This window comes from Musca domestica, unplaced genomic scaffold (genome assembly GCF_030504385.1).
Source record: "Musca domestica strain aabys unplaced genomic scaffold, Musca_domestica.polishedcontigs.V.1.1 22, whole genome shotgun sequence".
Classification (NCBI taxonomy): Eukaryota; Metazoa; Arthropoda; class Insecta; order Diptera; family Muscidae; genus Musca; species Musca domestica.
In genome coordinates this window covers 6,322,494-6,346,563 of record NW_026712262.1, presented here as the reverse complement: position 1 = coordinate 6,346,563, position 24,070 = coordinate 6,322,494, and the positions used below count along the sequence as shown (strand labels likewise).

Genomic DNA, 24,070 nt, shown 5'->3' with positions numbered 1-24,070 from the left:
ATATAAAATGCTAAATGGTTTCAAGTTAGAAAGTATCTGTCGATATTCCGAGAGATGTATACCCCCAGTATTCACCACTTATTTACGCATACACTCTTTGGGACACGTACCATAACAATTTGGAGTACATATAGCAACTTTCCATTAGACCTAATCGTAATACAAATATTGCAATGTGCTAAGTTTGACGAGACAAAAGGAAATGAAAAATTAAGACAATTAAAACTATCGAACGACAAATCACATATTGATGCGATATCTATTGCAATCTACTTGAATTTGCGAAGTTTGAAGAAGATCGGAAACTGCTTTACATTTTACGAGAGTTTAAACTATTCAAAATTAATCTCATCCTAGGAGGTACGAGAAGCAGTGGGGCAACATTTTTTATGTTAACCTCTGACCAATATCTAATGTAAATATAATCCCGACCAAATTTGGCCTATATCGGATATTCCATCCCATGTATATAATATATGCATATTGCTCATAGTCCATATTTTACTTCATATTTTGTGAAAATTTTTATGTCTATGCCTCAAAAACTCTCGGGCAACAATTTCCCTAGGATATGAAAAAACTTAAGAGAAACCTTGTTCATCTATTGAGGTCGTACTCAATGTCTAATCATGTTGGATTAACAGGGTGAGATGAAAAAACTGCAACCAACTTCAGACTGCTATCATTTTCAGCAGCTCATTATATTGTTTACAAGCGTACAAAAGCATTTTGGCATTTTTTTCTAGAAAAAAAGTTATTCGTGATGGAATTCAAGCATGATGGTGTGATTTCTTTATATTTGGCTGGAAAACCATAAGTGGCTATAGTTAGAGCACTCCAGCACTTAAATGTGAATAAATCTTTTGAATCTCGTACCATCGCTCGTTACCGTGATACTGGTAGCGCAGCCCGACGTCAAGGAAGTGGACAAAAGAAAACAGCAACATCAGCAGAAATGGTTCGAAAAGTAAAGAAGCGACTTGATCGAAGCCAGCGTCGCAGTGCCCAAAAAATTGCTCGTGAGCTGCATATATCGAAATATTTCATTCGGAAAATATTGAAAAATGACCTCGGGGTAAAACCATTGAAATTCCAAAAAGTACAAGAACTTTCACCGCAACAGAATCAAAATAGACTCAAAAGAGCAAAAGGGTTGCTTCGCTTGACCGAAAGTGTTGAGCTTCCGAATTTGGTTTTCTCCGATGAGAAAACATTCGTTGTCCAGCCGTTTGTGAACAAACATCGTGTGTGCTTGCCAAAGAGGTCAGCTGAAAATGTGCACCTTCGGTTGGCCACCAGAACTCAAGTGCCGGCCATGGTGATGGTGTGGGCCGCCATAACAGCCGATGGTCGCTCTCCGCTCGTATTAATCGAGCGTGGCATCAGAATAAATGCCGAATATTGTAGCGAAAATATTCTGGAAGGTGTATTAAAGCCTTGAGCACGCAAACATTTTGGCCGCAGACCTTTGACATTCCAACAGGACTCAGCATCAACACACTCAGCACGCGCCACCCAAGAATGGTGAAAAAATGAGGTTCCTCGCTTTATTTTCAGCGCACAATGGTCACCAAATATCTCCGGATACCAATCCGTTGGACCTATTGTGTCTGGAGTATATTGGAAAGCAAGGTTTGCACTAAAAAATACCAAAGTGTCGATCACCTCAAGCAAACGTTCGGGTAGCGTCATTGGCCGTTTGAAGGCCATAATTTGTGCCATTTCCGACAGTTTTCGCTTTCATTCAATAAAATTTAAAAAAATGTATAAATCATAGCGTTTTACTTTGTTTTTTTTTTATCTCACCCTGCATATACTTTGTAGTTTTTAATGTTGTTTAGAGTGAAATTTCAGGAGTCGCTCAGTTATCCACCGCCAATTTTGTTACGATGAAGGGTTTAGTACGATTTTAGGGATGGAAATGGAATGACAATTTTTTTAAATAACAAGAGCTAAACCGAATTTATTACCAGCTTTACTACCCAGCAAGCAATCCGTTACTGAATGAAGAGAGTTGCTAAACAATTTTCAGCAGTCGTGTCGAAGGTATATTGACCAAATAATAAGTTATTTTATTTATTTTTATTTTAGTTTAAGAATAAATGTTCTTTTTGTACTATAATTCTCTTGTTTACTCTGTCCGGTATTGAACGCAACAATTACACTACGTCTTTCTTACAAATGTAACGATATTTTTTAAAGTTTTTCATTTAAAACAACTCATTGGTTTTTTTTAACTATTTTTCTTCGTTAGCCGAATCTGAGTCTTGAGCTCATGAGCTTCCGTTTGATAGTCGGACACGTATACTCTGTGCCGATGTTTCTCAGTAATGGGAGAAATAGGTTTATCTGTATTTTTGAAGAATAGCCCATATTTTAGATAGTTTTTTAATATTGCCTTTTAATGGGTTATTCGGAGCGTTTGATTGATTTTAATACAAAATCACAATAGAATACGACGAAGAATTATTATGATATAATTATGGGTTATCTGCCATAATTATTTTTGAAATGAATAATCAGTGTAAGAAATATATAAATAATAATAAATGATATCTGAAATAAATATTTCATGTCTTTTTTATAGAACATCAGCTATTAATTGTTTTGAATAACATTCATTTAATTTCTCTGATTGTAATACACAATCTCCCCCGAAGGAAAGAAAACAATTTTCCCATTCATATAAAAAGATAATACATATTTTCAATATATTTCAAGGATAGCCAAAAAATTAAAACAAAAGGAAAAACAAAAGAAATGCAAATCATTTCTTTTTTTTTTTTGTTTTTGATTGTAAACGATACTGGGAAAATATATCATTTCTGTTTGATTGTCACATCATTGTATGTCAACAGGCTTAAGAGACGAGGTAGAGAGAGAAAAAATGCAATTGCAAACAAAATAGTCAATGTCAGCCAGCCAGACTTGTTGATGATGACGACGAGGATGGTCCAATGCATTTGCAATGAAAGGCACTGCAACAAAAAAATGGTGCAGCCTTGGCTCAGAGACAACAGCAGCCAAATTGCTGTGAAATATAAAAAAGTCGAAAAAGAAAGAGAGAAAAAGAAATCTACAAATAACTCCAGAGGAAAGACATTCATGACAATGAAATGGTAGCCAACATTTCTGAAACCCTTAAAGAAAATCCCACAATGTCTCCTGGCAGTGTATTCCAATAATTTCTGTTTTTGGTTTATATTCCACAAATATATACATATCTACATACATAAAAACATACATATATTTATATATCATTGTTTTTTATTCTTTTTGGGTTCGTTACATTCGTTATATGTACAGTTTTTCCTTCCGTTTTGATTTATTTTATGCAGTGAAAATTACTTTAAATTTGATTTTCATGCTGCATACTTTTAGGAGCGAAGAATCAAAAGCGGATATTATTCATTCTTGCTTGGGGGATAATAAAGAATCCGAATCATTTTGTTGGCCAGCGGTTTGGAAGGGAAAAAGAGAACACTTCTTGTCGTATTTATGACTTAATTTTCGGTATTGTTTCATTATGCTCCATTACAAAAGGTATCAGATTTTTTTTGGTGCAAAGATTTAACAAATTGTGGTGATTTTGTTCATTATATTTAATGGGTGGTAAAAATTTAATTTGCGTGTGGAATTTTCAGCAATGCAATAAAATAATTTGTTATAACAAATTAGGAAATTGTCAAAAAATAACCATTTCGGGTGACCCGGATCCCAGTCCTCCTATCCACGTCCTTGTACCGTTATGTGTGTGGGTTAGACTTAGCTGAGGACTGAAATATGTAGAGGACCGAAATTACAAATTCGGTGAAAATAGCCTGACCGAAAGTTTCTCAAATAGTGGAACTAGAGATACTACTTCTGTTTGCGTTCCCAAGGCTATAATACACCCACCAGAATATTTTTGCGATAATATTCGTAAACACGATCATTTTGTTTGTTTACAAACTGCAGGATAATACAGGTTTTCTCATCAGATCAAATTCGGCAGCTCAGCACTTTCGGCCAAGCGAAGCAACTCTTTAGCTCTTTTGAGTCTATTTTCCTTCTGTTGTGGTGTAAGTTCTTGCACCTTTTGGAATTTCAATGGCTTTACCCCAAACTCATTTCTTTTCAATATTTGTCGAATGGAATATTGCGATATGTTCAGCTCACGAACCATTTTTCGGCCACTGCGACATGGGTTTCGATCTAATCGCTTCATTACTTTTCGAACCATTTCTGTTGATGTTGCTGTTTTCCTCCGACCACTTCCTTGACGTCGGGCTACGCTACCAGTATTACGGTAACGAGCGATGGTACGGGACACAAAAGATTTATTCACATTTAAATGCTGGAGTGCTCTAACGATAGCCACTTGTGGTTTTTCAGCCAAATATAAAGAAATCACACTTTCACGCTTGAATTCCATAACGAATAACTTTTTTTCTGGAAAATTCTCACCAAAAATGCTTTTACACGTTTGTAAACAATACAATGAGCTGTCACTGGAATAATTTTACTAGCTGTCGGACGAGAGGCTTAGAAATGATAGCAGTCAGAAGTTGGTTGCAATTTTTTATCTCACCCTGTAAATATGGAAATTGTGGCCCTTTGTGGTTTGGGATATATGGTTTAATCTTAGGTTTATAGTAAAGTTTTGTGAAGAAAATTTCTTCTTTTGGCAAATTCCGCCAAAATGAAATTTTATGTCAATTTCAGGCGTTAGCTAGGAAAAATTCTGAGGGAAAATTGATCAAAAAATAAGAGAATATAATCTTAATTTAAAGATTAGTGGTATGATATCAGGATCTTTGAACTGACTTAATATGAAAAAATATGGGCCTAATTAAGAATATTTACGCATACTTTATAGGATCTCACGATTAAAGCTCTTCATCAAGATATAGTATAATAGTCGACTATGGGTTTCTAAAAATGCTAATACTCTCTCCAAAGGTTTAAATATTTCCATAAATGTAAGGACTACTTCCGATATGATTTGTTAGGAATTATAATCTTTCTGCGCCTCCTGATGACTTAAACATTTATTGAATGATAGTTTAAAGTAGTTGTACTTCTTTACTTCTTCTTGCCCCCCGCCCAACATGAATCCTCTCCCGCCCTTCCGCACTCCCACCAAATACACACAAGTGTATCACATTCGTGTGCATGAATGCGTGCGTATTTGTGACATTTATATGCTTTAAGTGCATCCCTTGAGGTTTTGTTATTTGCGTTTTATGTTACGTCTGAGAGTGCTACGCTTTTGTGGTGAAGATATTTCCCCCTCCATCAGTTTTTCGTCCTTTTCGCAACGTCTGCCTTCCAGTGTCTGCCTAACGTCGTGTTTGTCTGTTTCGTTGAACTTCTACCGCTACAATTCTTTATTTGATGGTATTATTACCCACTTGTTTGTGTCTGTTGTCATTTGGTCTTAATGCATAAAGTAAACTCACACACACACAAGCATCTGTGATAGCTGTGCTATTTGTGTACGTTTTTATTTGTATGCCTTCTTAAAACGATGTTGTATTCGTTTCTGTGTGACATCATGATATGTGTGTAATTTCCCCATTTGCAACATGTGCGTAAGTAGCAGATTTCACAGCGCTTCTTTGGTCCTGAATATATTTTCATCTTCAAAGCCGAGTCAAATCCTCTTTGCCAAAACACAAGGCGACCGACCATAGGCCTTTGAGCGCCATCACAAGAGGGGGTGTTGTGTTGTCGTTATGGCTGATGTGATGAATGTATCTGTGATGTGATGTGTCTGTGATTTGCTTTTATTGGCTTTCAATAAAATGTAGACACATTTTTGTGGCCAAATTTTTAATGAATTCTTTTTAATTGATTTCGTTGCTCGGAAGATGGAACTCAATTTGATGGGAAATTTTAAGCTGGTAATGGAAGGATTTCAATGCCGCTGTGTAATGGTCAATGGTTTTTAGATTTATGCAAGGAGTATATGAATGCATATGCACCCTTGGGGATATAAGATTTGGTCCTACTGGCAACAATTTATTATAAGGAGATAAAATGGACTTTAAAAGCATAACATGAACTCTATTGGTTTTCTTTATATCTTTGCATTCATAATGTTTTTTCCTAGCTATTTCCTAACAGAAAAAACACAACTAAAACTCTAATTTCCATCTATGACTATCAAGTTACAATAAGAAAATTTAAAATAAATTAAAATTTAATTGAAAAATTAGAAGCTATTGGAAAGCAACAGGCTTTACCAAATCTTTTCATTAGAAACCGGGATATAAGCTAATAGTAGTAGTATAGTAATTGAATTTTTAAGTGAAAGCCTACTCATATGATCAGAAACAAGTAAAAAAAGCTGAATTCGGCCGGGCCGGACTTCTTACTCTCTCCACCATTTTGAAGGAACATGAAATTTTTCAAAAAAAAAAAAAAAAAAAAGGAGAAAAATACCTCTCAAATGAGACTCCTTATATGGTGGCCATACGAAAGACGTATAAGGAATTTTTTTGGCAGAGGCTATAGTAACCATTACCAACTTCAATTATGAAATTTGAAACTATTCTGGTGATTAATACCGCAAAAATCATAAAAATATCGAATATCGGGAGGTATCGTTAGATGTTGTATTCGTTTTTGTTACCCATTACGAACTTTAAATACAAAATTTGAAATAATTCTGGTAAAAATGTCGCAAAAATCAACAGAATACCGAATATTGGGAGGTACCGTTATATGGGGGCTATACGAAAACGTGGACCTGCATACGCGATTTTTTCTCATAGGCTGTAGTAAATATTACGAACTTCAAATACGAAATTTGAAACAATTCCGGTTAATGATATCGCTAAAACCATCACAATACCGAATATTAGGAGGTACCGTCATATGAGTATTGGGAGGTACGCCTATATGAAAACTTGGACCTACATGAGCAAAAATATCTATATCGTTTTTGACAAAGGACATCAAAACAGTAATTATACCCTCAGCCTCATGTCGAAAGCGAGTATATGTCATGTTTAGAGAAAAATGCATTTTAATGTTTGAATCTTGATTTGTTTGGAGCTGATTAAGAGTTGCGTTTTAATTTCTGACTGGAATTGTTAACCATGACCTTGTCGTATGGTACACTTAAGAATAACTTCGAGAATTTAATACTTCCAAGCGGACCTCCGAAAAAACATGGTAAAATTCGAGGAAAAAGTTAAACTTGCTCCAAGTCGAACTCCTGGAAGTGGGAAAAAGAAAACGAGCAAAACTTTATTTTTCGGTTTCGCTCGAATAAGGCCGAGCTTGCTTTGTTCATTGTAGAGTGGAAGAAAAATTCGAGCAGATTCTACTATTCCCGAGCACTTGTATATTTTTTTATCATATCGTTGTTGTATGTCTATGTATGTGTATTTTTTGTACACGGTAATACCCCCATCTTCCTTCCTCTTCTACAGAGTACAGCAACATTCACTCGATTTTACTCATAGAGTAAACTCTCACTCTAATTCGAGCGATTCGGCTCCCACTCTAATTTTTCAAACAGGAGTGACTCGGAAACGCTCTCACACAAAACAAAAGAGTAAAGAGTAAACATTATATAAAAATCTCACAAATTCCGGTCGCTAATGAGAACGAGGAAATCTGTGCTCTGCTCCCAAGACCTAATTGAGATAAAATATTGCATATATCGTTCCACTTCTTCCGGAAACTCCTTCACAAAAGGTCAGCATCGTGATGGATTACTCTAAAATATTTTGAAATTCCTGTTCGAATCTTGTCAAACTTTTCAAATATCAACATTTCTGCCAATATAAAATCTAGTGGGAGAACTGGAAACATCGTTTCCTTTCCTTCGGTAACTCTAACATAAAATTACAAAATTTCCAACAAATCATGTATTTTATAGAGAGAGTAGTGAGTATTTAAAGCAATACAAACTTCGCACATCATAAAAAATCATAAAATACATATGCAGCATCAGGAGTCCATCATTCAGCGCAAACATATCATTTCACAACACCAAAAACACCTTACATTGAAACGGAAATAAAAATACAAACATTCCTCTTTAAAGATTTCCGCAACAGCTCTTGCCGTTTAAAGCCCACAGAAAAATCCTTTGCATTGAAATAAAATTTATGTCATTTTGCGAGAACATATAAAACAAGGATACAATGTCCTTATTTATGCAAATAACTCAAAACAGCCATAAGTCAAAGTATTTGCAGGTAGACAGACAACCCATTCCATTATTGTTTTTCCTCACCTGATGTTGATAATGCCGCTACTGTTGCTCTGGCCGAAGGTGGGGTGGAAGGCATCATTTGGAAGGTGAATCTTTTGCGAATAAATAACTCTTAAAGATAGACTTCATGCCACGGCTGTTTGTTTTGTGAAATTACTCATAAGCCAGTGTAAATAACACAAAAACACAGTGTAAATGTCGGAATATTCCCAACGAACCAAACAAAAAAGAATGGGGGGGAAGCAGACAAGAAAACAAATAAAGAAATGAGAAAGGAATGAAACAAAAAGATGTCTGCCGGGTTTGGATTTGTGAATGTGTTTGAATTTTGAAAACCGTCTAATTTATTTGCCTTGAGGCGTATAAAACAGAAAAAAAAGGATTTCCATCAGGAGAGGAGGAGAGTGGGGAAAGGAGAGAAAAATACGGAAACAAGGCTCAAGGGTGTAATTTTATTGATTTCTGTTTTCAGTGAAAAAGCAATTAGAATATGAGAATAAGTTTTTGAAAAAAATAAATAAATAAAAAAAAATCTATGTATAAATAAAATTGTGATTTATCAGAGAAACATCCTTAAATCTTATTGTGTAATTGTTGGATTTATTACAACGTTTTAAAGGGGTAACTTTAAGATACAAAAAACAATGTTCAGTTCAGTTTCAGTTATTTTGGATAAAATATAAAGAAGTAAGTCTCCCTCTCGTCTTCCAAAAAACCTAAGGGATACGAATGTTGTAATAAGAACAGAACGGCACCTCCCGATATTCGGTATTTTGATGATTTTTGCCACATTTTTTCACGGATTTGCCTGAAAATTGGTATTTGTAGGTCATAATGGGTTCTAGCTCCTTTGGCGAAACATTGCATGTTTAGGCCCACGATTTGGTATAGCTCCCATATAACGGTACCTGCCGATATTCGGTATTTTGATGGATTTTGGCACATTTGCCCATGAATATGTCCAAAAATTGGTATATGTGGGTCATAATGGGCTCTAATGTTTCCTTTAACCTAAGGTGAAGGGTATTAAAAGTTTGGCCCGGCCGAACTTAATGTTTTTTTACTCGTTTAATATATAATTTGAAGGATAAAGCGGGATATTTCGAAATTAAGGGAAGGGTATTTGAAAATTTAAAGGGTAACAATATACTACAAAGAGCAACATTGTTGATGGGTGATCGGAGAATATTAGTCCTTTGAAATTTTTTGAAAGCGTCACTCTGAAAATTATTCCAGTGACAGCTCATTATATTGTTTACAAGCGTACCAAAGCATTTTGGTGAGAATTTCCAGAAAAATAGTTATACGTGATGGAATTCAAGCGTGATAGTGTGATTTCTTTATATTTGGCTGGAAAACCATACGTGGCTATCGTTAGAGCACTCCAGCATTTAAATGAGAATTGTGTCTCGTACCATCCCTCGTTACCGTAATTTTGGTAGCGTAATGGTTCGAAAAGTAAAGAGCGACTTGATCGAAACCCGCGTCGCAGTGGCCAAAAAAATGGCTTGCGAGCGGAAAATATCGCAATATTCCATTCGGCAAATATTGAAAAATGAGCTCGGGGTAAAGCCATTGAAGTTCGAAAAGAAGCAAGAACTTACACCGCAACGGAAAGAAAATAGACTGAAAAGTGCTAAAGAGTTGCTTCGCTAGACCGAAAGTGGTTTTCTCCGATGAGATGAAAAGATTCGTGCCAAAGAGGTGCCAAAGAGGTCAGTATGGAAGCCTTGAGCACGCAAAAGGACTCAGCACCATCGCCCTCAGCACGCGCCACCCAAGAATGGTTACAAATGAGGTCCCTCGCTTCATTTTTAGCGCTCAATGGCCACCAAAATCTCCAGATACCAATCCGTTAGACTATTGTGTCTGGAGAACTTCGGAAAGCAATTTGGGCACTAAAAAATAAAAAGTGTCGATCACCTCAAGCAAGCGCTTCGCCGGGAATGGGCCAAAATATCACATAGCAACATTCCGGCAGCGTGTGACGGTTTCATTGGCCGTTTGAAGGATATAATTAGTGCCAAAAGTGACCAATTCGAACAAATCTAAACTCATTCTAAAATTTGATGCTATTTCCGACATTTTTTGCTTTCATTCAATAGAATTTTAAAAAATAGTAAATATGGCGTTTAACTTTGTTGCAGTTTTTTATCTCACCCTGTTGTGTTATTGCTTTTTTACCTATTTTTGGCTCTCGGTGGAAATTTGGTAAGTGCTTACGTCCTGTGATAAGTAATATGTTAAAAATAAGGGTTTATGATGCTATTTTGTGATCATATAAACCGTGAAAACTGTTGCACATGTATTTACGACGATTTTGACACTCATTTATTCCCCCTTCTATTCAATTCAAACTCCCAATATTCAATAAAATTGAAAACCGAAAATCGAAAAAAAGTTATCCATCACAATCACTCAGCTTACCTGACTTAGTTCATCTCTAGATAGCCGAGAACATTTTGGCAGCAACGCTTGCATGTCATCTTCAAACTGGCCATCGCCGCAGCTATCGGTGGCATCGAGTGAATGAAACTGTTCCGAGGCGTTGTCGTGCGACATGATGTTGTGTCCCGATGATGGGTTGCCGTTTTGTAGATTCAGATCAAAACTTAAATTGGTTTTGCCGCCTGCAGTCGTGCCACCAGTGGCAGTAACACCACCTCCACCACCACCAAGCGAGCCATCTCCACCATTATTGTCACTTCCTTTAATGGAATCTAAACCACAAAATGGTAGACGTTGATGGCTGCTAAGGCCGCTACTGCTTGTGTTGTTGTTATTGTTGTTATTTGTAGCGGACGTTGTTGTCGATGCAGTATTTGTTGCGTTCGATTTTAATTGATTGTTTTGTCCGGCTGTTGCATTTAAGCCCTGCTGTTGCTGTTGGTGATGGGTGGTTGTTGTTGTTGCTGCTGAAGCCAATGTGGAATCGGAAGATCTGCAAATAACCAACAAAAAAAGATTGGGGAAATTAATTTCGAGTTAATTAAATTTTGTCTGCTAAGGCATGGTATGTTGAATGTAAATTTCAGAGTTGGCTTGGTTGTTGTTGCTGTTCTATGACCAAGTTTGAACTCCTTCGTTTGAACAAACCGTGTGCGTGTGTGTTTTCATTTGCCTGAAAGGAGTTTGAAGTTTGCATGTTTTATGTTAATTAAGCCAAGTTTATTGCACCAATAAATACCAACAAAAAAAAAATGGTTAAAAAATAAAAGCACATTATCGACACAACTTTGTTGGAAGTCCAATTGAACAACTTGTTGGCAAGTTGTTGAATGCGGGTCTTGTTGCTTGGCATGCATTTAAGAATGAAAGTGTGCAATGAATTGTTTTTATTTTGTTGGCCTTTTTTTCTGCCGATTTGAAGTGGCAATAAACTTTTTTATTCGGATTTTTTAAATATTTTTTCGATATCAAATAAGTGGCAATTATTAGTAATGCATATACATGTGTTTGCAATGATTCACAATTTGATTTCGATTCTTTATTTGCTTTTCATATTTTTTTTAGAAATTTTATTATGTTTGCTTTTTGATTACTTTGAATATTTGTTTGTAAATATTTTTCTACAGTTATCGGTTTTGTAAACAATAACATTTACAAATGGATTGAGCAACATTGATACTAGAAATTATAATTTATATCGGGTTAAAGCTGTAGATTTTTTCGGTGAAAAAATTTTACTGTGAAATTGCGGCTAATTAGAAGAATAAAGTAAGTTTAGCTAACCTCCAAACGAGGAGCATGGTATTTTTGACCATATTCGTAAGTACCTTATATGTGGGGATACTACGTGAGACTATGGGTACCAGCTATATTAAAATAACGGACCTCCGTCAGAGAAACCCTACACAAAGGTGCATACCGACCAATAAGCCCCTCTGAGTTCTATGATGTATTTGAAGTAGAGATATCGTCAAAATCGATTGCGAACAAATTTTCGAGATTGTTGGCGGTATCTATAGAAATGGTAGATATTTAACAAGACATGTCCGCGTTACAACCATAGCATAGCTTGAAGGTAATGCCTGTTTGAATATTTTCGAGTCTGTCAAATTAATCTGTTACAATTGTACAATAATACAGGTGGCCGTATCATAGCAGTAGGTGATATATTGAAATGTTATACTTTTTATACCCTAGACCACATAGTGTTAAGGGTACTATGTCTTTGTGCATTTGTTTGTGACATGGAGAAGGACTCATAGTTACTCTTGAGAATCCGGATAAAATCACTTTCTGAGTCGATTTATGCATGTCATTCCATCAGTCAGTCCATTCGTCTGTCCATGTATTTTTGTGAACAAAATGCAGGTCGCATTTTTTATCCGATTGAGATGGAATTTTCAAAACAATATTTGTGTGACCCAAGGACGAACCCTATAGAAATTAATGATAATCGGTTTAAATTTAGATATAGCTCTCATATATATCTTCAACCGATTTCGGGTTAATTGTGCACCGAATGGCCAATATCAGTCCAAATGACCTTAATTTTGGCAAATGCAACCGAATTCAGTCTAGCAGTAAGTACATCAAATTTAATAAAAATAGGTTCCGATATAGTTGTAGCTCCCATATATATGTTTCATTCGATTTGGTGTTAAAATCCCCCACATTCGTAATATGCACTCCACAACAATTATATTTGATATCAGATACAGCCTAGAAATACTTCTGACAAATTGTTGGTTCAGATTTGGATGTAGCTCCCATATGTACAGGGTGACATAAAAAAACTGCAAACAACTTCAGACTGCTGTCTATTCCAAGCCACTCGTACGACAACTGTTAAAATTATTCCAGTGACAGATCGTTATATTGTTTAAAAGCGTACAAAAGCATTTTGATGAGAATTTTCCAGAAAAAAATGTTATTCGCGATGGAATTCAAGCGTGATAGTGTGATTTCTTTATATTTGGCTGGAAAACCACAAGTGGCTATCGCTAGAGCACTCCAGTATTTAAAAGTGAATAAATCTTTTGTGTCTCGTACCATCGCTCGTACCGTAATACTGATAGCGTAGCCAGACGTCAAGCAAGTGGACGGAAGAAAACACCAACATCAGCAGAATAGGTTCGAAAAGTAACGGAGCGACTTGATCGAAACTCGTGTCGCAGTGACCGAAAAATGGCTCGTGAGCTGAACATATCCCAATATGCCATTCGGCAAATATATTTTTCAATAGTTGCCAAATGGAATATTGCTCGGTATTCCAAAAAGAGTAAGAACTTACACCGCAACAGAAGGAAAATAGATTCAAAATAGCTAAAGAGTTGCTTCGCTTGGCCGAAAATGGTGAACTGCCGAATTTGGTTTTCTCCGTTGTCCGGCAGTTTGTAAACAAACAAAATGATCGTGTTAACTTGCCAAAGAGATCAGCTGAAAATGTGCACCTTCGCTTGGCCCCCAGAACTCAAGCGCCGGCGAAATGTGGGCCGCCATAACTGCCGGCATCAGAATAAATGCCGAACATTAAAGCCTTGGGCACGCAAACATTTTGGCCTCAGACCTTGGACATTCCAACAGGACTCAGCACCATCGCCCTCAGCACGCGCCACCCAAGAATGGTTACAAAATGTGATTCCTCGCTTCATTTTCAGGGCACAATGGCCACCAAAAATCTCCGGATACCAATCCGTTGGACTATTGTGTCTGGAGTATTTTGGAAAGCAAGTTTGGCACAAAAAATACTAAAGCGTCGATCACCTCAAGCAAGCGCTTCGCCGGGAATGTGGCAAAATACTGCAGAGCATCATTCGCGCAGTATGTGACGATTTCATTTCCGTTTGAAGTCCACAATTCGTGCCAAAGGTGACCAATTCGAACTAAACTAAACTTATTATAAAATTTGATGCTGTTTCCGATATGATTTGCTTTTGTTCAATAAAATTAAAAAAAAATGTAAAAATTATGGCGTTTGACTTTGTTGCCGTTTTTTTTATCTCACACTGTATATTATAAACATATTTTGTTGGTTTATTAAGAAACATTAATTTAAAGTATTTTAAAGCAATTTTGCATATTTCTATAATGTCTATAACAACATAATCATTTTTGACTTTCAAGAAAATAAAAGAAAAACACCCAGAAGGATGCACAAACAGCGAAAAACAAAAACTTTTCCCATAGGAAATTTGTCAATGAAAACTTTTTCCATTCAAATCAGTTTTGCTTTGAAAACAAATTTTCAAAGAGCATTGCAAGCAGAATGCAGTCATAGCATCAGCATCGCATTAGGTAGGATTCTTTATTTCTCTATTTGGCAAAATTGAAAACTACAAACAATGCAAAGAAGTTTTTGTTGTCTTTGTTTCCCTGCATTATTCTCATATGAATAAAAAGTTCTCGTATTCTCGTCTATAATACTTACGAACAATAGAAATGAATGCTGCTACGTGCACTTCTAAGTTTGATTTTTGATGGATCACAAAGTAAAAAGGAGGCAGAGAAAACCATTATTTGCCAAATAAAATATTGTTCGAGAGATTATCAAAGAAAATTGAAATGAAAATATGAACACCAATGAAAGTTTGAAAAGAATATTATTTGTAGGGGAATTTCAGAAAATAAATATTTTCTTTTATGAATATTGATTTTTCAATTTTCAAAAAATCTTGTTTGGACTCTGACCTTTAAAAAGAGAAACTTTAAATCCTTATGCACCATTGCTAAAGAGATACATTTTTAACTTTATTTCCATTAGCTTGAGAGCTTTTGACCTTCGGCGATTGAAAGTTTGTTCTGATTTTTTTGTTTTTATTCCATGGGGAAATCACTGAAAAGTAAAAGTTGTTGCTTTTTATAATTAAATCTCAGAAAATAAAACGGAAGTTTTCCGGCAGTAAACACAAAGTAGACTACTCTGGGAATTGGTGGCAGTCAGAATACGGATACATATCGGACTTGTTATGGTAATTTGAGTGCTCAACTTATGTGGAGTGGATTTTTGTATAATACTGTTAAACTTTTCAAAAACCCATAAAGTGGATGGGCCGGGAACATCTATGGACAATTTTATACTTCAAGGATTGTCATCTTCCAAATCTTCTTAAATACCGAATTTGAAACAATTAGATTATTTAAAATAATTAGGATTATCAAAATACCGAATATCGGTGGGTATCAAAATATGTGCGCTATAGGAAAACGTGGACCGCCACAGGAGCTAGAACCCATTATGACCTAAAAATACTAATTTTAAGACAAATCCGTGGAAAAATGTGGCAAAAATCATCAAAGTATTGAATATGCGGAACTTTAGAACTTTACATACAATGTTCCGTCACCGGAGCTAGAGCCCACTATGACCTACAAACCAATTGTTAGACTTATCCGTGAAATGGGGGCTATACCAAAACGTCGATCTATATATACTATGTTCCGCCACCGGAGATAGAACCCATTGCGAACTACATATACCAACTATTAGACAAATCTGTGAAAAATGTGGCAAAAATTATCGAAATACCGAATATCGGGAGGTACTGTAACATGGGAGCTATACAAAAACGTGAATGTTTCGCCACCGGAGCTAGAACCCATTATGACCTACAAATGTCAATTTTTAAACACATCCGCGAAAAATACGGAATATCAGGAGGTACTGTTATATGGCGGCCACATTAAAACGGGGCCCGATATATCTCATTTTCAGTACCAACCATCCTAGACACAATACAAATTGTTCTGCCAAATTTTAATGTGGGCTGTATCGTGATTTCAACAGACAGGCAGATAGACGGACATCGTTAAATCGACTCAGAATTTTCTGCTGATTAAGAATATATATATACTTTATGGGGTCTACGACGAACATTTACGGATGTTACAAACCTTTTCAAGTTGGAGGGTAAAAATGTTTATCTTTGCATGTTTTTGTCTATGGTCTTTACTTTGAAAATCGAATGCGAAAGTCGACTTTGGGATTTTTAACTCATTTGAAACTTTTGTATCTCTATTTTTAGCAGTTTCTATGTAAGTGGTGCCCCTGAAGGTACTTCTATTGAAATTTTAACTCACTTCACCTAATTAAGTTTATATCCAACAACAACTTGTTTATTTACAAAATATTTATTTATTTTTACAAATGCTAAAATCAGAATCTGCCAGAGTCGACATCACACATGTCGTGTGAAGAAATCCACAAAATGAGACATACCAAAGCAAACCGTTAAAATGAAAATACGAAAATATCCACTGATGAAATCCCCATGACACCAACAACAAATAGTCACTCACTCAGCCACACATGGACGGATTTTGAAGGGAAATTTTTTCGGCCATCGTGAAGGTCAATGGAATTGAAATGGATAAGTTGGATGATGGGCTGTCAAATGGGAAATGGTAAAAAATCTCTATTTATTATTGTTTTTTTTTTGTGTTATGGATTTAGCCAATATTATTGTAAGAATTTTTTAATGTTTTTTTGGTTATCTGGAAAAATGTACAGAAGTGAAAAAATAATAGCACTACCAATTTTCTTATATTTCAATAATAAAAAATTTCGATAAATTCCATATTCATCTCAGATTTCTGGTTAAGAAAAATATTTAGATATGGCAAGTTGTAAAGAATCGCCGACTTGTTTCGAAAGTTATGACAAATATACGTATTGGAAATTGTGACTTTTTTTTGGGTGAGGTACCAGAAGGGGTTGAAAGATATATATCATCACAAAATATCTTGCTTGGATGCTTATATCGCTTTCTTTAAGCGTTTTGTTTTTTCAAAAATGTTGTACCCTCTGTGGGGGAGGTACCTGAAGGAATGGTCCGAGCTCTACCGTATTTATAACAGATCTGGTGTTTGTAGAAATATTGTGATGTGCCAAGTCTAAATGGCATCGGATGTTAATTTCGTGTTTTATGAGCTTCATGAATATTCAACATAGTGACCCTTTGTGGGGAGGTACCAGAAGTAGAAGGCCGATATATCCCATTTTCACACCAGACCTTGGGTTAATAAAAATATTGTGATGTGTGTATTTGAAGAGAACCAGATGCATATTTCGGATTTTATGATCGTTTTGGTTATTCAAAACTTCGACCTTTTGTAGGGGAGGTACCAGAAGAAATTATCCGATCTTTACCATCTTTATAACAGATTTTGTCTTAATAGAAACATTGAGATGTGCCAAGTTTGAATGGAATCGGATGTTAATTTCGTGTTTTATGATCTTCATGAGTATTTAAAACTGTTGACCCTTTGTGGGGGAGGTACCAGAAGGAGTAGACCGAAGCCTTGGGTTAGTAAAAATATTGTGATGTGTGTAATTTGAAGAGAACCAGATGCTTATTTCGGATTATATGATCGTTTTGGTTATTCAAAACTTCGATCCTTTGTGGGGGAGGTACCATAAGGAATGGTCCGAGTTCTACCCTCTTTGTAAAAAATCTTGTGTTGGAAATCTGGAAATATTGAGATTTACCAAGTCTGAATGGAATCAGATGTTAATTTCGCGTTTTATGACCTTCATGGATATTCAAAACTTCGACCATTTGTGGGGGAGGTACCATAAGAAATAATCCGAACTCTACCATATTTATAACAGATTTTATGTTTATGGAAATATTGAGATGTGCCAGGTCCGAATAGAATCGGATGTTAATTTTTTTACGGGCTTCGTGGTTTTTCAAAATTTTGACGCTTTTGTGGGTGGATCCAAAAATAGTGGTCCGATATGTTCCATCTTCACACCAGACCTTGGGTTAATAAAAATATTGTGATATGAGTAATTTGAAGACAATCGGACTCTCACATCACGTTTTATAAGAGTTGTGGGGAGATACCTGTCCATTTTCACACCTGACCTAGCACTGATGCAAGTATTAAAATTTGCAAAGCTATAGCAAAATCGGATTATTCTCTCTGTGCAATAAAATATTATTATTATTATTTATTTATTTTATTTATTTATTTTTTTTTTTTGAAAAATTCCATCTTTTGTAGGTGAGGTACCAGAAAGAGTGGACCGATGTTTGTAGATGGGCACAAACTCGATCTAAGTTTGAGAAAAAATTTACGATGTGCCAAGTTTAGACCAAATCGTATACTAATTTCCAGAGTTATCGTGCGCACCATCCAGCCAGACAGACAGATGGACAAACATCGCTAAATCGACTCCAAATGTCCTGAAACGGATTTGGTCCAGAAATCTGGAGTCAAAAACCGTTATTTCCAGTCTTTTGTACACGATCGGAGATCTGATGTTTGTGACCTCTCGTAACAAATTCTATTGCTTTATTATAAAATCGGATGAAACCATGCTAGTATATATATGGAAGCAATGCCTACATCTGAACCGAATTTCATTTTGTACCGAATTTCATATTCCACCATTATCACCAAATTTTATAAACTTGCTTTTAGGCTGAATTCTAATGAACAAAGATGAAACACGCTGTACCACAGAGTGTTGTAGAGTATTAAAACAGTTTATCGTTCCGATATCTTCCTACCCTTACCTATCGGAAGCTTTTATAGTGGCCCTTAAAATTCAATTTTTTATTCCTTTCCGGAATTTTTTTTTCTCCGTAGCATTAAAAATATTATTTTTTTAATAATGTTTTACACACATTCAAAACATTTTAGAGAAAAATGCCACATTATTTGTCTGTCCAAGTCCACTTTTCCTGAGCTAACGTCGAGTAGGCGCTGCGTAAGTGGAATGCAAATGCAATTAAGGGGTGTCCAACTCAATTGCGCATTCCAATAATTGAATATGTTTTTATGACACGGGCGACAACATCATCATAAAAATTCCAAAGCATACATTTTCAAATTGGCATTATTGTTGTTGGTATTTAACAAGCTTTATTATTTTTGCCATTATGATTATTAGAACATTAGAATGCATTGGGTAGGCCAGAAATAAACGGGGTGTTTGAAAAAAAAACTGAGTAAAATTCGTTCAGTGGCTGTGACGTTCCGGGTAGGCAGCGTCAGCCCCACACACACGCACACCCAAATGACTGACCCACATTTGTTCTAATGCCTCTCCACTGTGTTCTGGCTTCATTCATTTCGGTTTCGTTCTATTTGAAAATGTTCTTCGATTTTCATTCATTTTGGCTTTTTTCTAGTTTCTCCTCACAGCAACAGCTAGCCAGACAGCCAAAGCTTTATGATGTCGCTGTGTTTGCGGCTGTTCATTTATTTTTCTTTTTTTTTCTTTTTTTCTTTTGACTGCATTCAGAGAATGACTTTAAAATTAAAATACAATTTGCGGTTTATTGGCATACTAAAGTATTTTCGTCGAATACTAATTTGAAAACAATGCCACGTAACGATTGCAAAGCGAACGAATGTGCGTGTTTCTTTTAATATGTTGAAGTTGTGATGGGTGCCTATGTCTGTCTGTCTGCCGGTCTCTCTGTCTATATGGCACTTTGTTTTGGTTTCATTTAATGACTATTTTTCTGTAATAGCCGTTTTTTTTTGTTGCTGTCATCCATTTTCTTTCCTAGTTTTATGACGACTGTCTGTTGCATAAAAAATGCATTTTCTCAACCGACCCAGTGTTGAACATGCCGTCAAACGCATTCATAAAACTATTAACGATTTTTATGTGTTGGCAAGCGAGCAAAACTGAAAACGGCGCAACACACTTTTAATTTGATGAAAAAATGGACCGTCATGGTATTTTGGCTAATACCCTATACAAAGTATATTGACAATTTAATTTTATATACATTTGTAGAGTGTAAAATACACATAAAATCTGGAATAATTTTATTTTTTCCCATATGACTTAAAGCTTTTAAAATTGAATATGCCTCCATACAGGATATGGTTATTATATAAATAATCAGTGTGATTATCCCTATTTGACTCCAAGGGTACATAACGTTTCATACTTGTTTAGTACATATATACATACATGTATGAAAGACACATAAAAATGTATTAAAAACTTGTCTTGTCAACAACATTTATTGCAACTGTTGGGCGCCAATGCAGAGTAGTGCCAATAACTTTCGTAATGTACATATGGTGTACACTGGAGTTATGAATGCAACTTTAAAACCATAACACTTTTACGTAATTTAATTCAAATTTACGACATATTAGCCTATTGAAAATACAAAAATTTAAGGAAATTTAAAAATATTTAAAGAACAATTTTTATTATTTAACTATAATGTTCTTAAGTTGTTTTGTTCAACGGCTTGTCTTTGCTGTTGACCAAGCTGGTTTATAAAGAGGATCGATTACTTTCTTTTGTTTTCTCAAGAAGAACTAGTTCCTTAATATTATTAATATAACCCATTCGTGTTATTAGTTCCCGTTAGTTCATTGCTTTTAATAGGTTAAATCATATATTTTTTTAATTGTCGTTAAGAATGGAAGTTCTTCGAACTGTTCTAATAAACAATCTAAAATTGAATCTGCATTGACTCTCTTAAAACAGTTCTTTTGAAGTCGTTCAGTTCTTTTTTCAGGAGGTTTGTGTTGCTTGTTCATAGATCTTCGAAATTTTATTAATGTTAACTGCTCAATTTTGAAACTCTTTCACTTTTTTAGGTAAAACTCAATAGTCATTTTTTCATATTTCGTTATTTTATTTATTTATTTATTTTTTTTTTTTTGCATTCAATTGTTCAGTTGAACTAGCTCACTCGTGAATTATCCAAAAGAAGACCTATTTGAGGTTTGGAAATTTTAAAAAGATGAAGCATCTCCAAAAATCTCTCGTAGAAGAGAACAAAATCGCTACGGTCCTTGTCGAAACCTGATTTAAAACTTGTGGTGGGTATCATCATAGGTCACTGCAAGGTGAGGGCAATGACCTCGACGAAGAAGAAATTGAGATCATCGAACAGTTACTTTGCCACTGCACAGTACTCATTAACATGACAACGGTTGGTGGGGGAACAAGTGTCACATGATTTGTCGTCGTTCTCTACAGTAATTCTTCAATTAGCCAGGAGACTTAAGTGGCTAAAGACGACACGGCAAGATTTCTAGCCGTGGGCCACCCTTATAACCAGTAATACCTTCACTTTTCCCACCATTATTTTCTTTCTGCCAGTAGTTCTCGAAGTGGAGCGGCTACCAAAAGGCGCGTCCTTTAACCTTAACTAACCCAGAGATAGGATTTTCACGTCCTAATTTGAAAATATTAGTCTAATAACCGTCCTTAAAAATCTGAAGAATGTTCCTCTCTGGCTACTTGGTAGTCGAGGGTATAACCACAAGTACGTCACGAATAAATCCGGGGAGGAAGAGAGGCCATTCTATAAATCATTAGTAAGAATGAGATCAACATTCTGGAGGATTTTAAAATATGGGAACATTGAAAAGTTTGCTCCAAATAAAATTCACATTCTTTAGATGAGCCTGAAGGGCAGGACAGGAGACTACTCTAGCAGTAAAAAACATTTTTTTAAGATTTCCAATTAGGAATACTTAGTTTAATTCGATTTCGTGCCTTAAGCTAAAATCGTTATACCAATACCAAACGAAAATCGATAACGATTTTTGAATTTTACATATGCATTTTTGGTAGCCAATACAGGGTTGTCCATATTCGACGGACCCATCTGGCAACGCCATAACTTTTGACAGAGATGTCACATCGCTTAATGACATACCGCGTTTGAAGCGTCAGTCCAAGCAGATTTTTACCATGAACCAATACACGCCACGCGAGCGCTCTGAAATAGTTGAAATTTACATTCAACAGAAGAAGTCAATTGTGAAAACTCAACGTGCTTTTAAAACATTAAAAAATGTGAGAAGTGCGCCTTCTAAGAACACCATTAAGCGTTTATACGAAAAATTTTCGACTGGTAAGGCTCTTTCTAATCCGAAGACGCCATATAAAAGTCGACCAAGGCGATCGGCCGAGAATATCGCTGCCGTACGAGCCAGTATTGAGAGGTCCCCAAGAACATCCCAAAAACGCCGTTCTCAGCAGTTGGGCATGGCTCGGTCCACTTTACAACGGATTATTCGCATTGATTTGCATTTGTTCCCGTACAAAATTCAATTGACGCAAAGAATGTTGCCTGCGGACAAGCCTCGTCGATTGGAATGGGCCCAAAGAGTCATGGGCCCGTCGAATATGGGCAACCCGTATTAAAAGAAACAGGCTAATCGTTGCACATTTTTAGGCTCAAAGTCGGAAATCGATTATGAAAAGTTATTTTTGCGAATTATACCATAGACAACCGTTTCTTTGGGGATACGCATACAATCACAAACGAAGCCGATCCTCCATCCGTCTATCCATGTATTTTTGTAATCACATTAAAGGATCTATTTACTGCCCGACTAAGACAAAACTCAATTCATTTTTTGGCCCGTTAACGAAATATATGGAATTGGATATAGCTCCCAAATATATTTTCGACTGATTTCACTTTTATTGTACACCATGTGCTTATTATCCGACCAAATAGAATAGATTAGGGTAATACGAATGAATTTAGACCTGATAGAAATTTTTGTTAATTGCAGAAAATTCGTTCAGATATAGCTATATGTCTGAGCCGATATGACATTGAAGTACCCCAAAGCAATAATATACACTACAGGGTGAGATAAAAAAACTGCAACAAAGTCAAACGCCATAATTTTTACAGAATTTTTTTTAATTTTATTGAATCTAAGCGACAAATGTTGGAAATAGCATCAACTTTTAGAATAAGTTTAGATTTGTTCGAATTGGTCACCTTTGGCACGAATTATGGCTTTCAAACGGCCAATGAAACCGTCACACGCTGCCCGAATGTTGCTCTGCGGTATTTTGGCCCATTCCCAACGAAGCGCTTGCTTGAGGTGATCGACACTTTGGTATTTTTTTATTGCCAACCTTGCTTTCCAAAATACTCCAGACACAATAGTCCAACGGATTGGTATCCGGAGATTTTGGTGGCCATTGTGCCCTGGAAATGAAGAGAAGAACCTCATTTTGTAACCATTCTTGGGTGGCGGGTGCTGAGTCCTTTTGAAATGTCTAAGGTCTGTTTGTTTACAAACTGCTTGACAACGTATGTTTTCTCATCGGAGAAAACCAAATTCGGCAGTTCACCACTTTTGGCCAAGCGAAGCAAATCATTAGCTCATTTGAGTCTATTATCTTTCGGTTGCACTTTTTGAATTTCAATGGCTTTACCCCGAGGTCATTTTTCAATATTTGCCGAAAGGAATTTGCGATATATTCAGCTCACGAGCCAGTTTTCGGCCACTGCGACGCGGGTTTCGCTCAAGTCGCTTCTTAACTTTTGACCCATTTCTGCTGATGTTGCTGTTTTCTTCCGTCCACTTTCGTGACGTTGGGCTACGCTCTCAGTATCACGGTAACGAGCGATGATACGAGACACAAAAGTTTTATTTACATTTAAATGCTGGAGTGCTCTAACGATAGCCACTTGTGGTCAGCCAAATATAAAGAAATCATACTATCACGCTTGAATTCCATCAGGAATAACTATTTTTTCATAAAAATTCTCACCAAAATGCTTTTGCACGCTTGTAAACAGCATAATGAGCTGTCACTGGAATAATTTTAACAGCTGTCGGACGCTTGGATTAGAAATCATAGTAGTCTTAAATTGGTTGCAGTTTTTTCATCTCACCCTGTATTTGTATTTTTTACTGATTTTTATTGTGCATCAAATTGTTTTAGGGCTCTTTAAGCTTTTTATAACTATACTTAGTATTTCCACATTCATTTTACGTTAATGGCATTTTCACTGATTTAAAATATTCAATGTACTTACTAGAGTACAAACGTTTTTAATAAATAATTTAAACAATTTTCAAGCATTGCTTTAAAAGGTTATATCACCAAACAGAGCTGCTGATAGCACAGTAAAGAAACCTTGAAGGACACATAACATTTACAAC

General features: G+C 35.9%; 1 protein-coding gene across 5 annotated transcripts in view; it reads right to left on the bottom strand.

The window, feature by feature from the left end:
• LOC101893749 (protein sprint) overlaps positions 1-24,070 on the bottom strand; it is a 452,096-nt gene that overhangs the window by 92,635 nt on the left and 335,391 nt on the right. For all 5 annotated transcript variants that reach the window (XM_059122991.1, XM_059122992.1, XM_059122994.1 and 2 more), the window contains one exon: positions 10,640-11,153. In XM_059122991.1, coding sequence (XP_058978974.1) covers positions 10,640-11,153 — 514 coding nt within the window. The remainder of the gene's footprint in view (positions 1-10,639; positions 11,154-24,070) is intronic.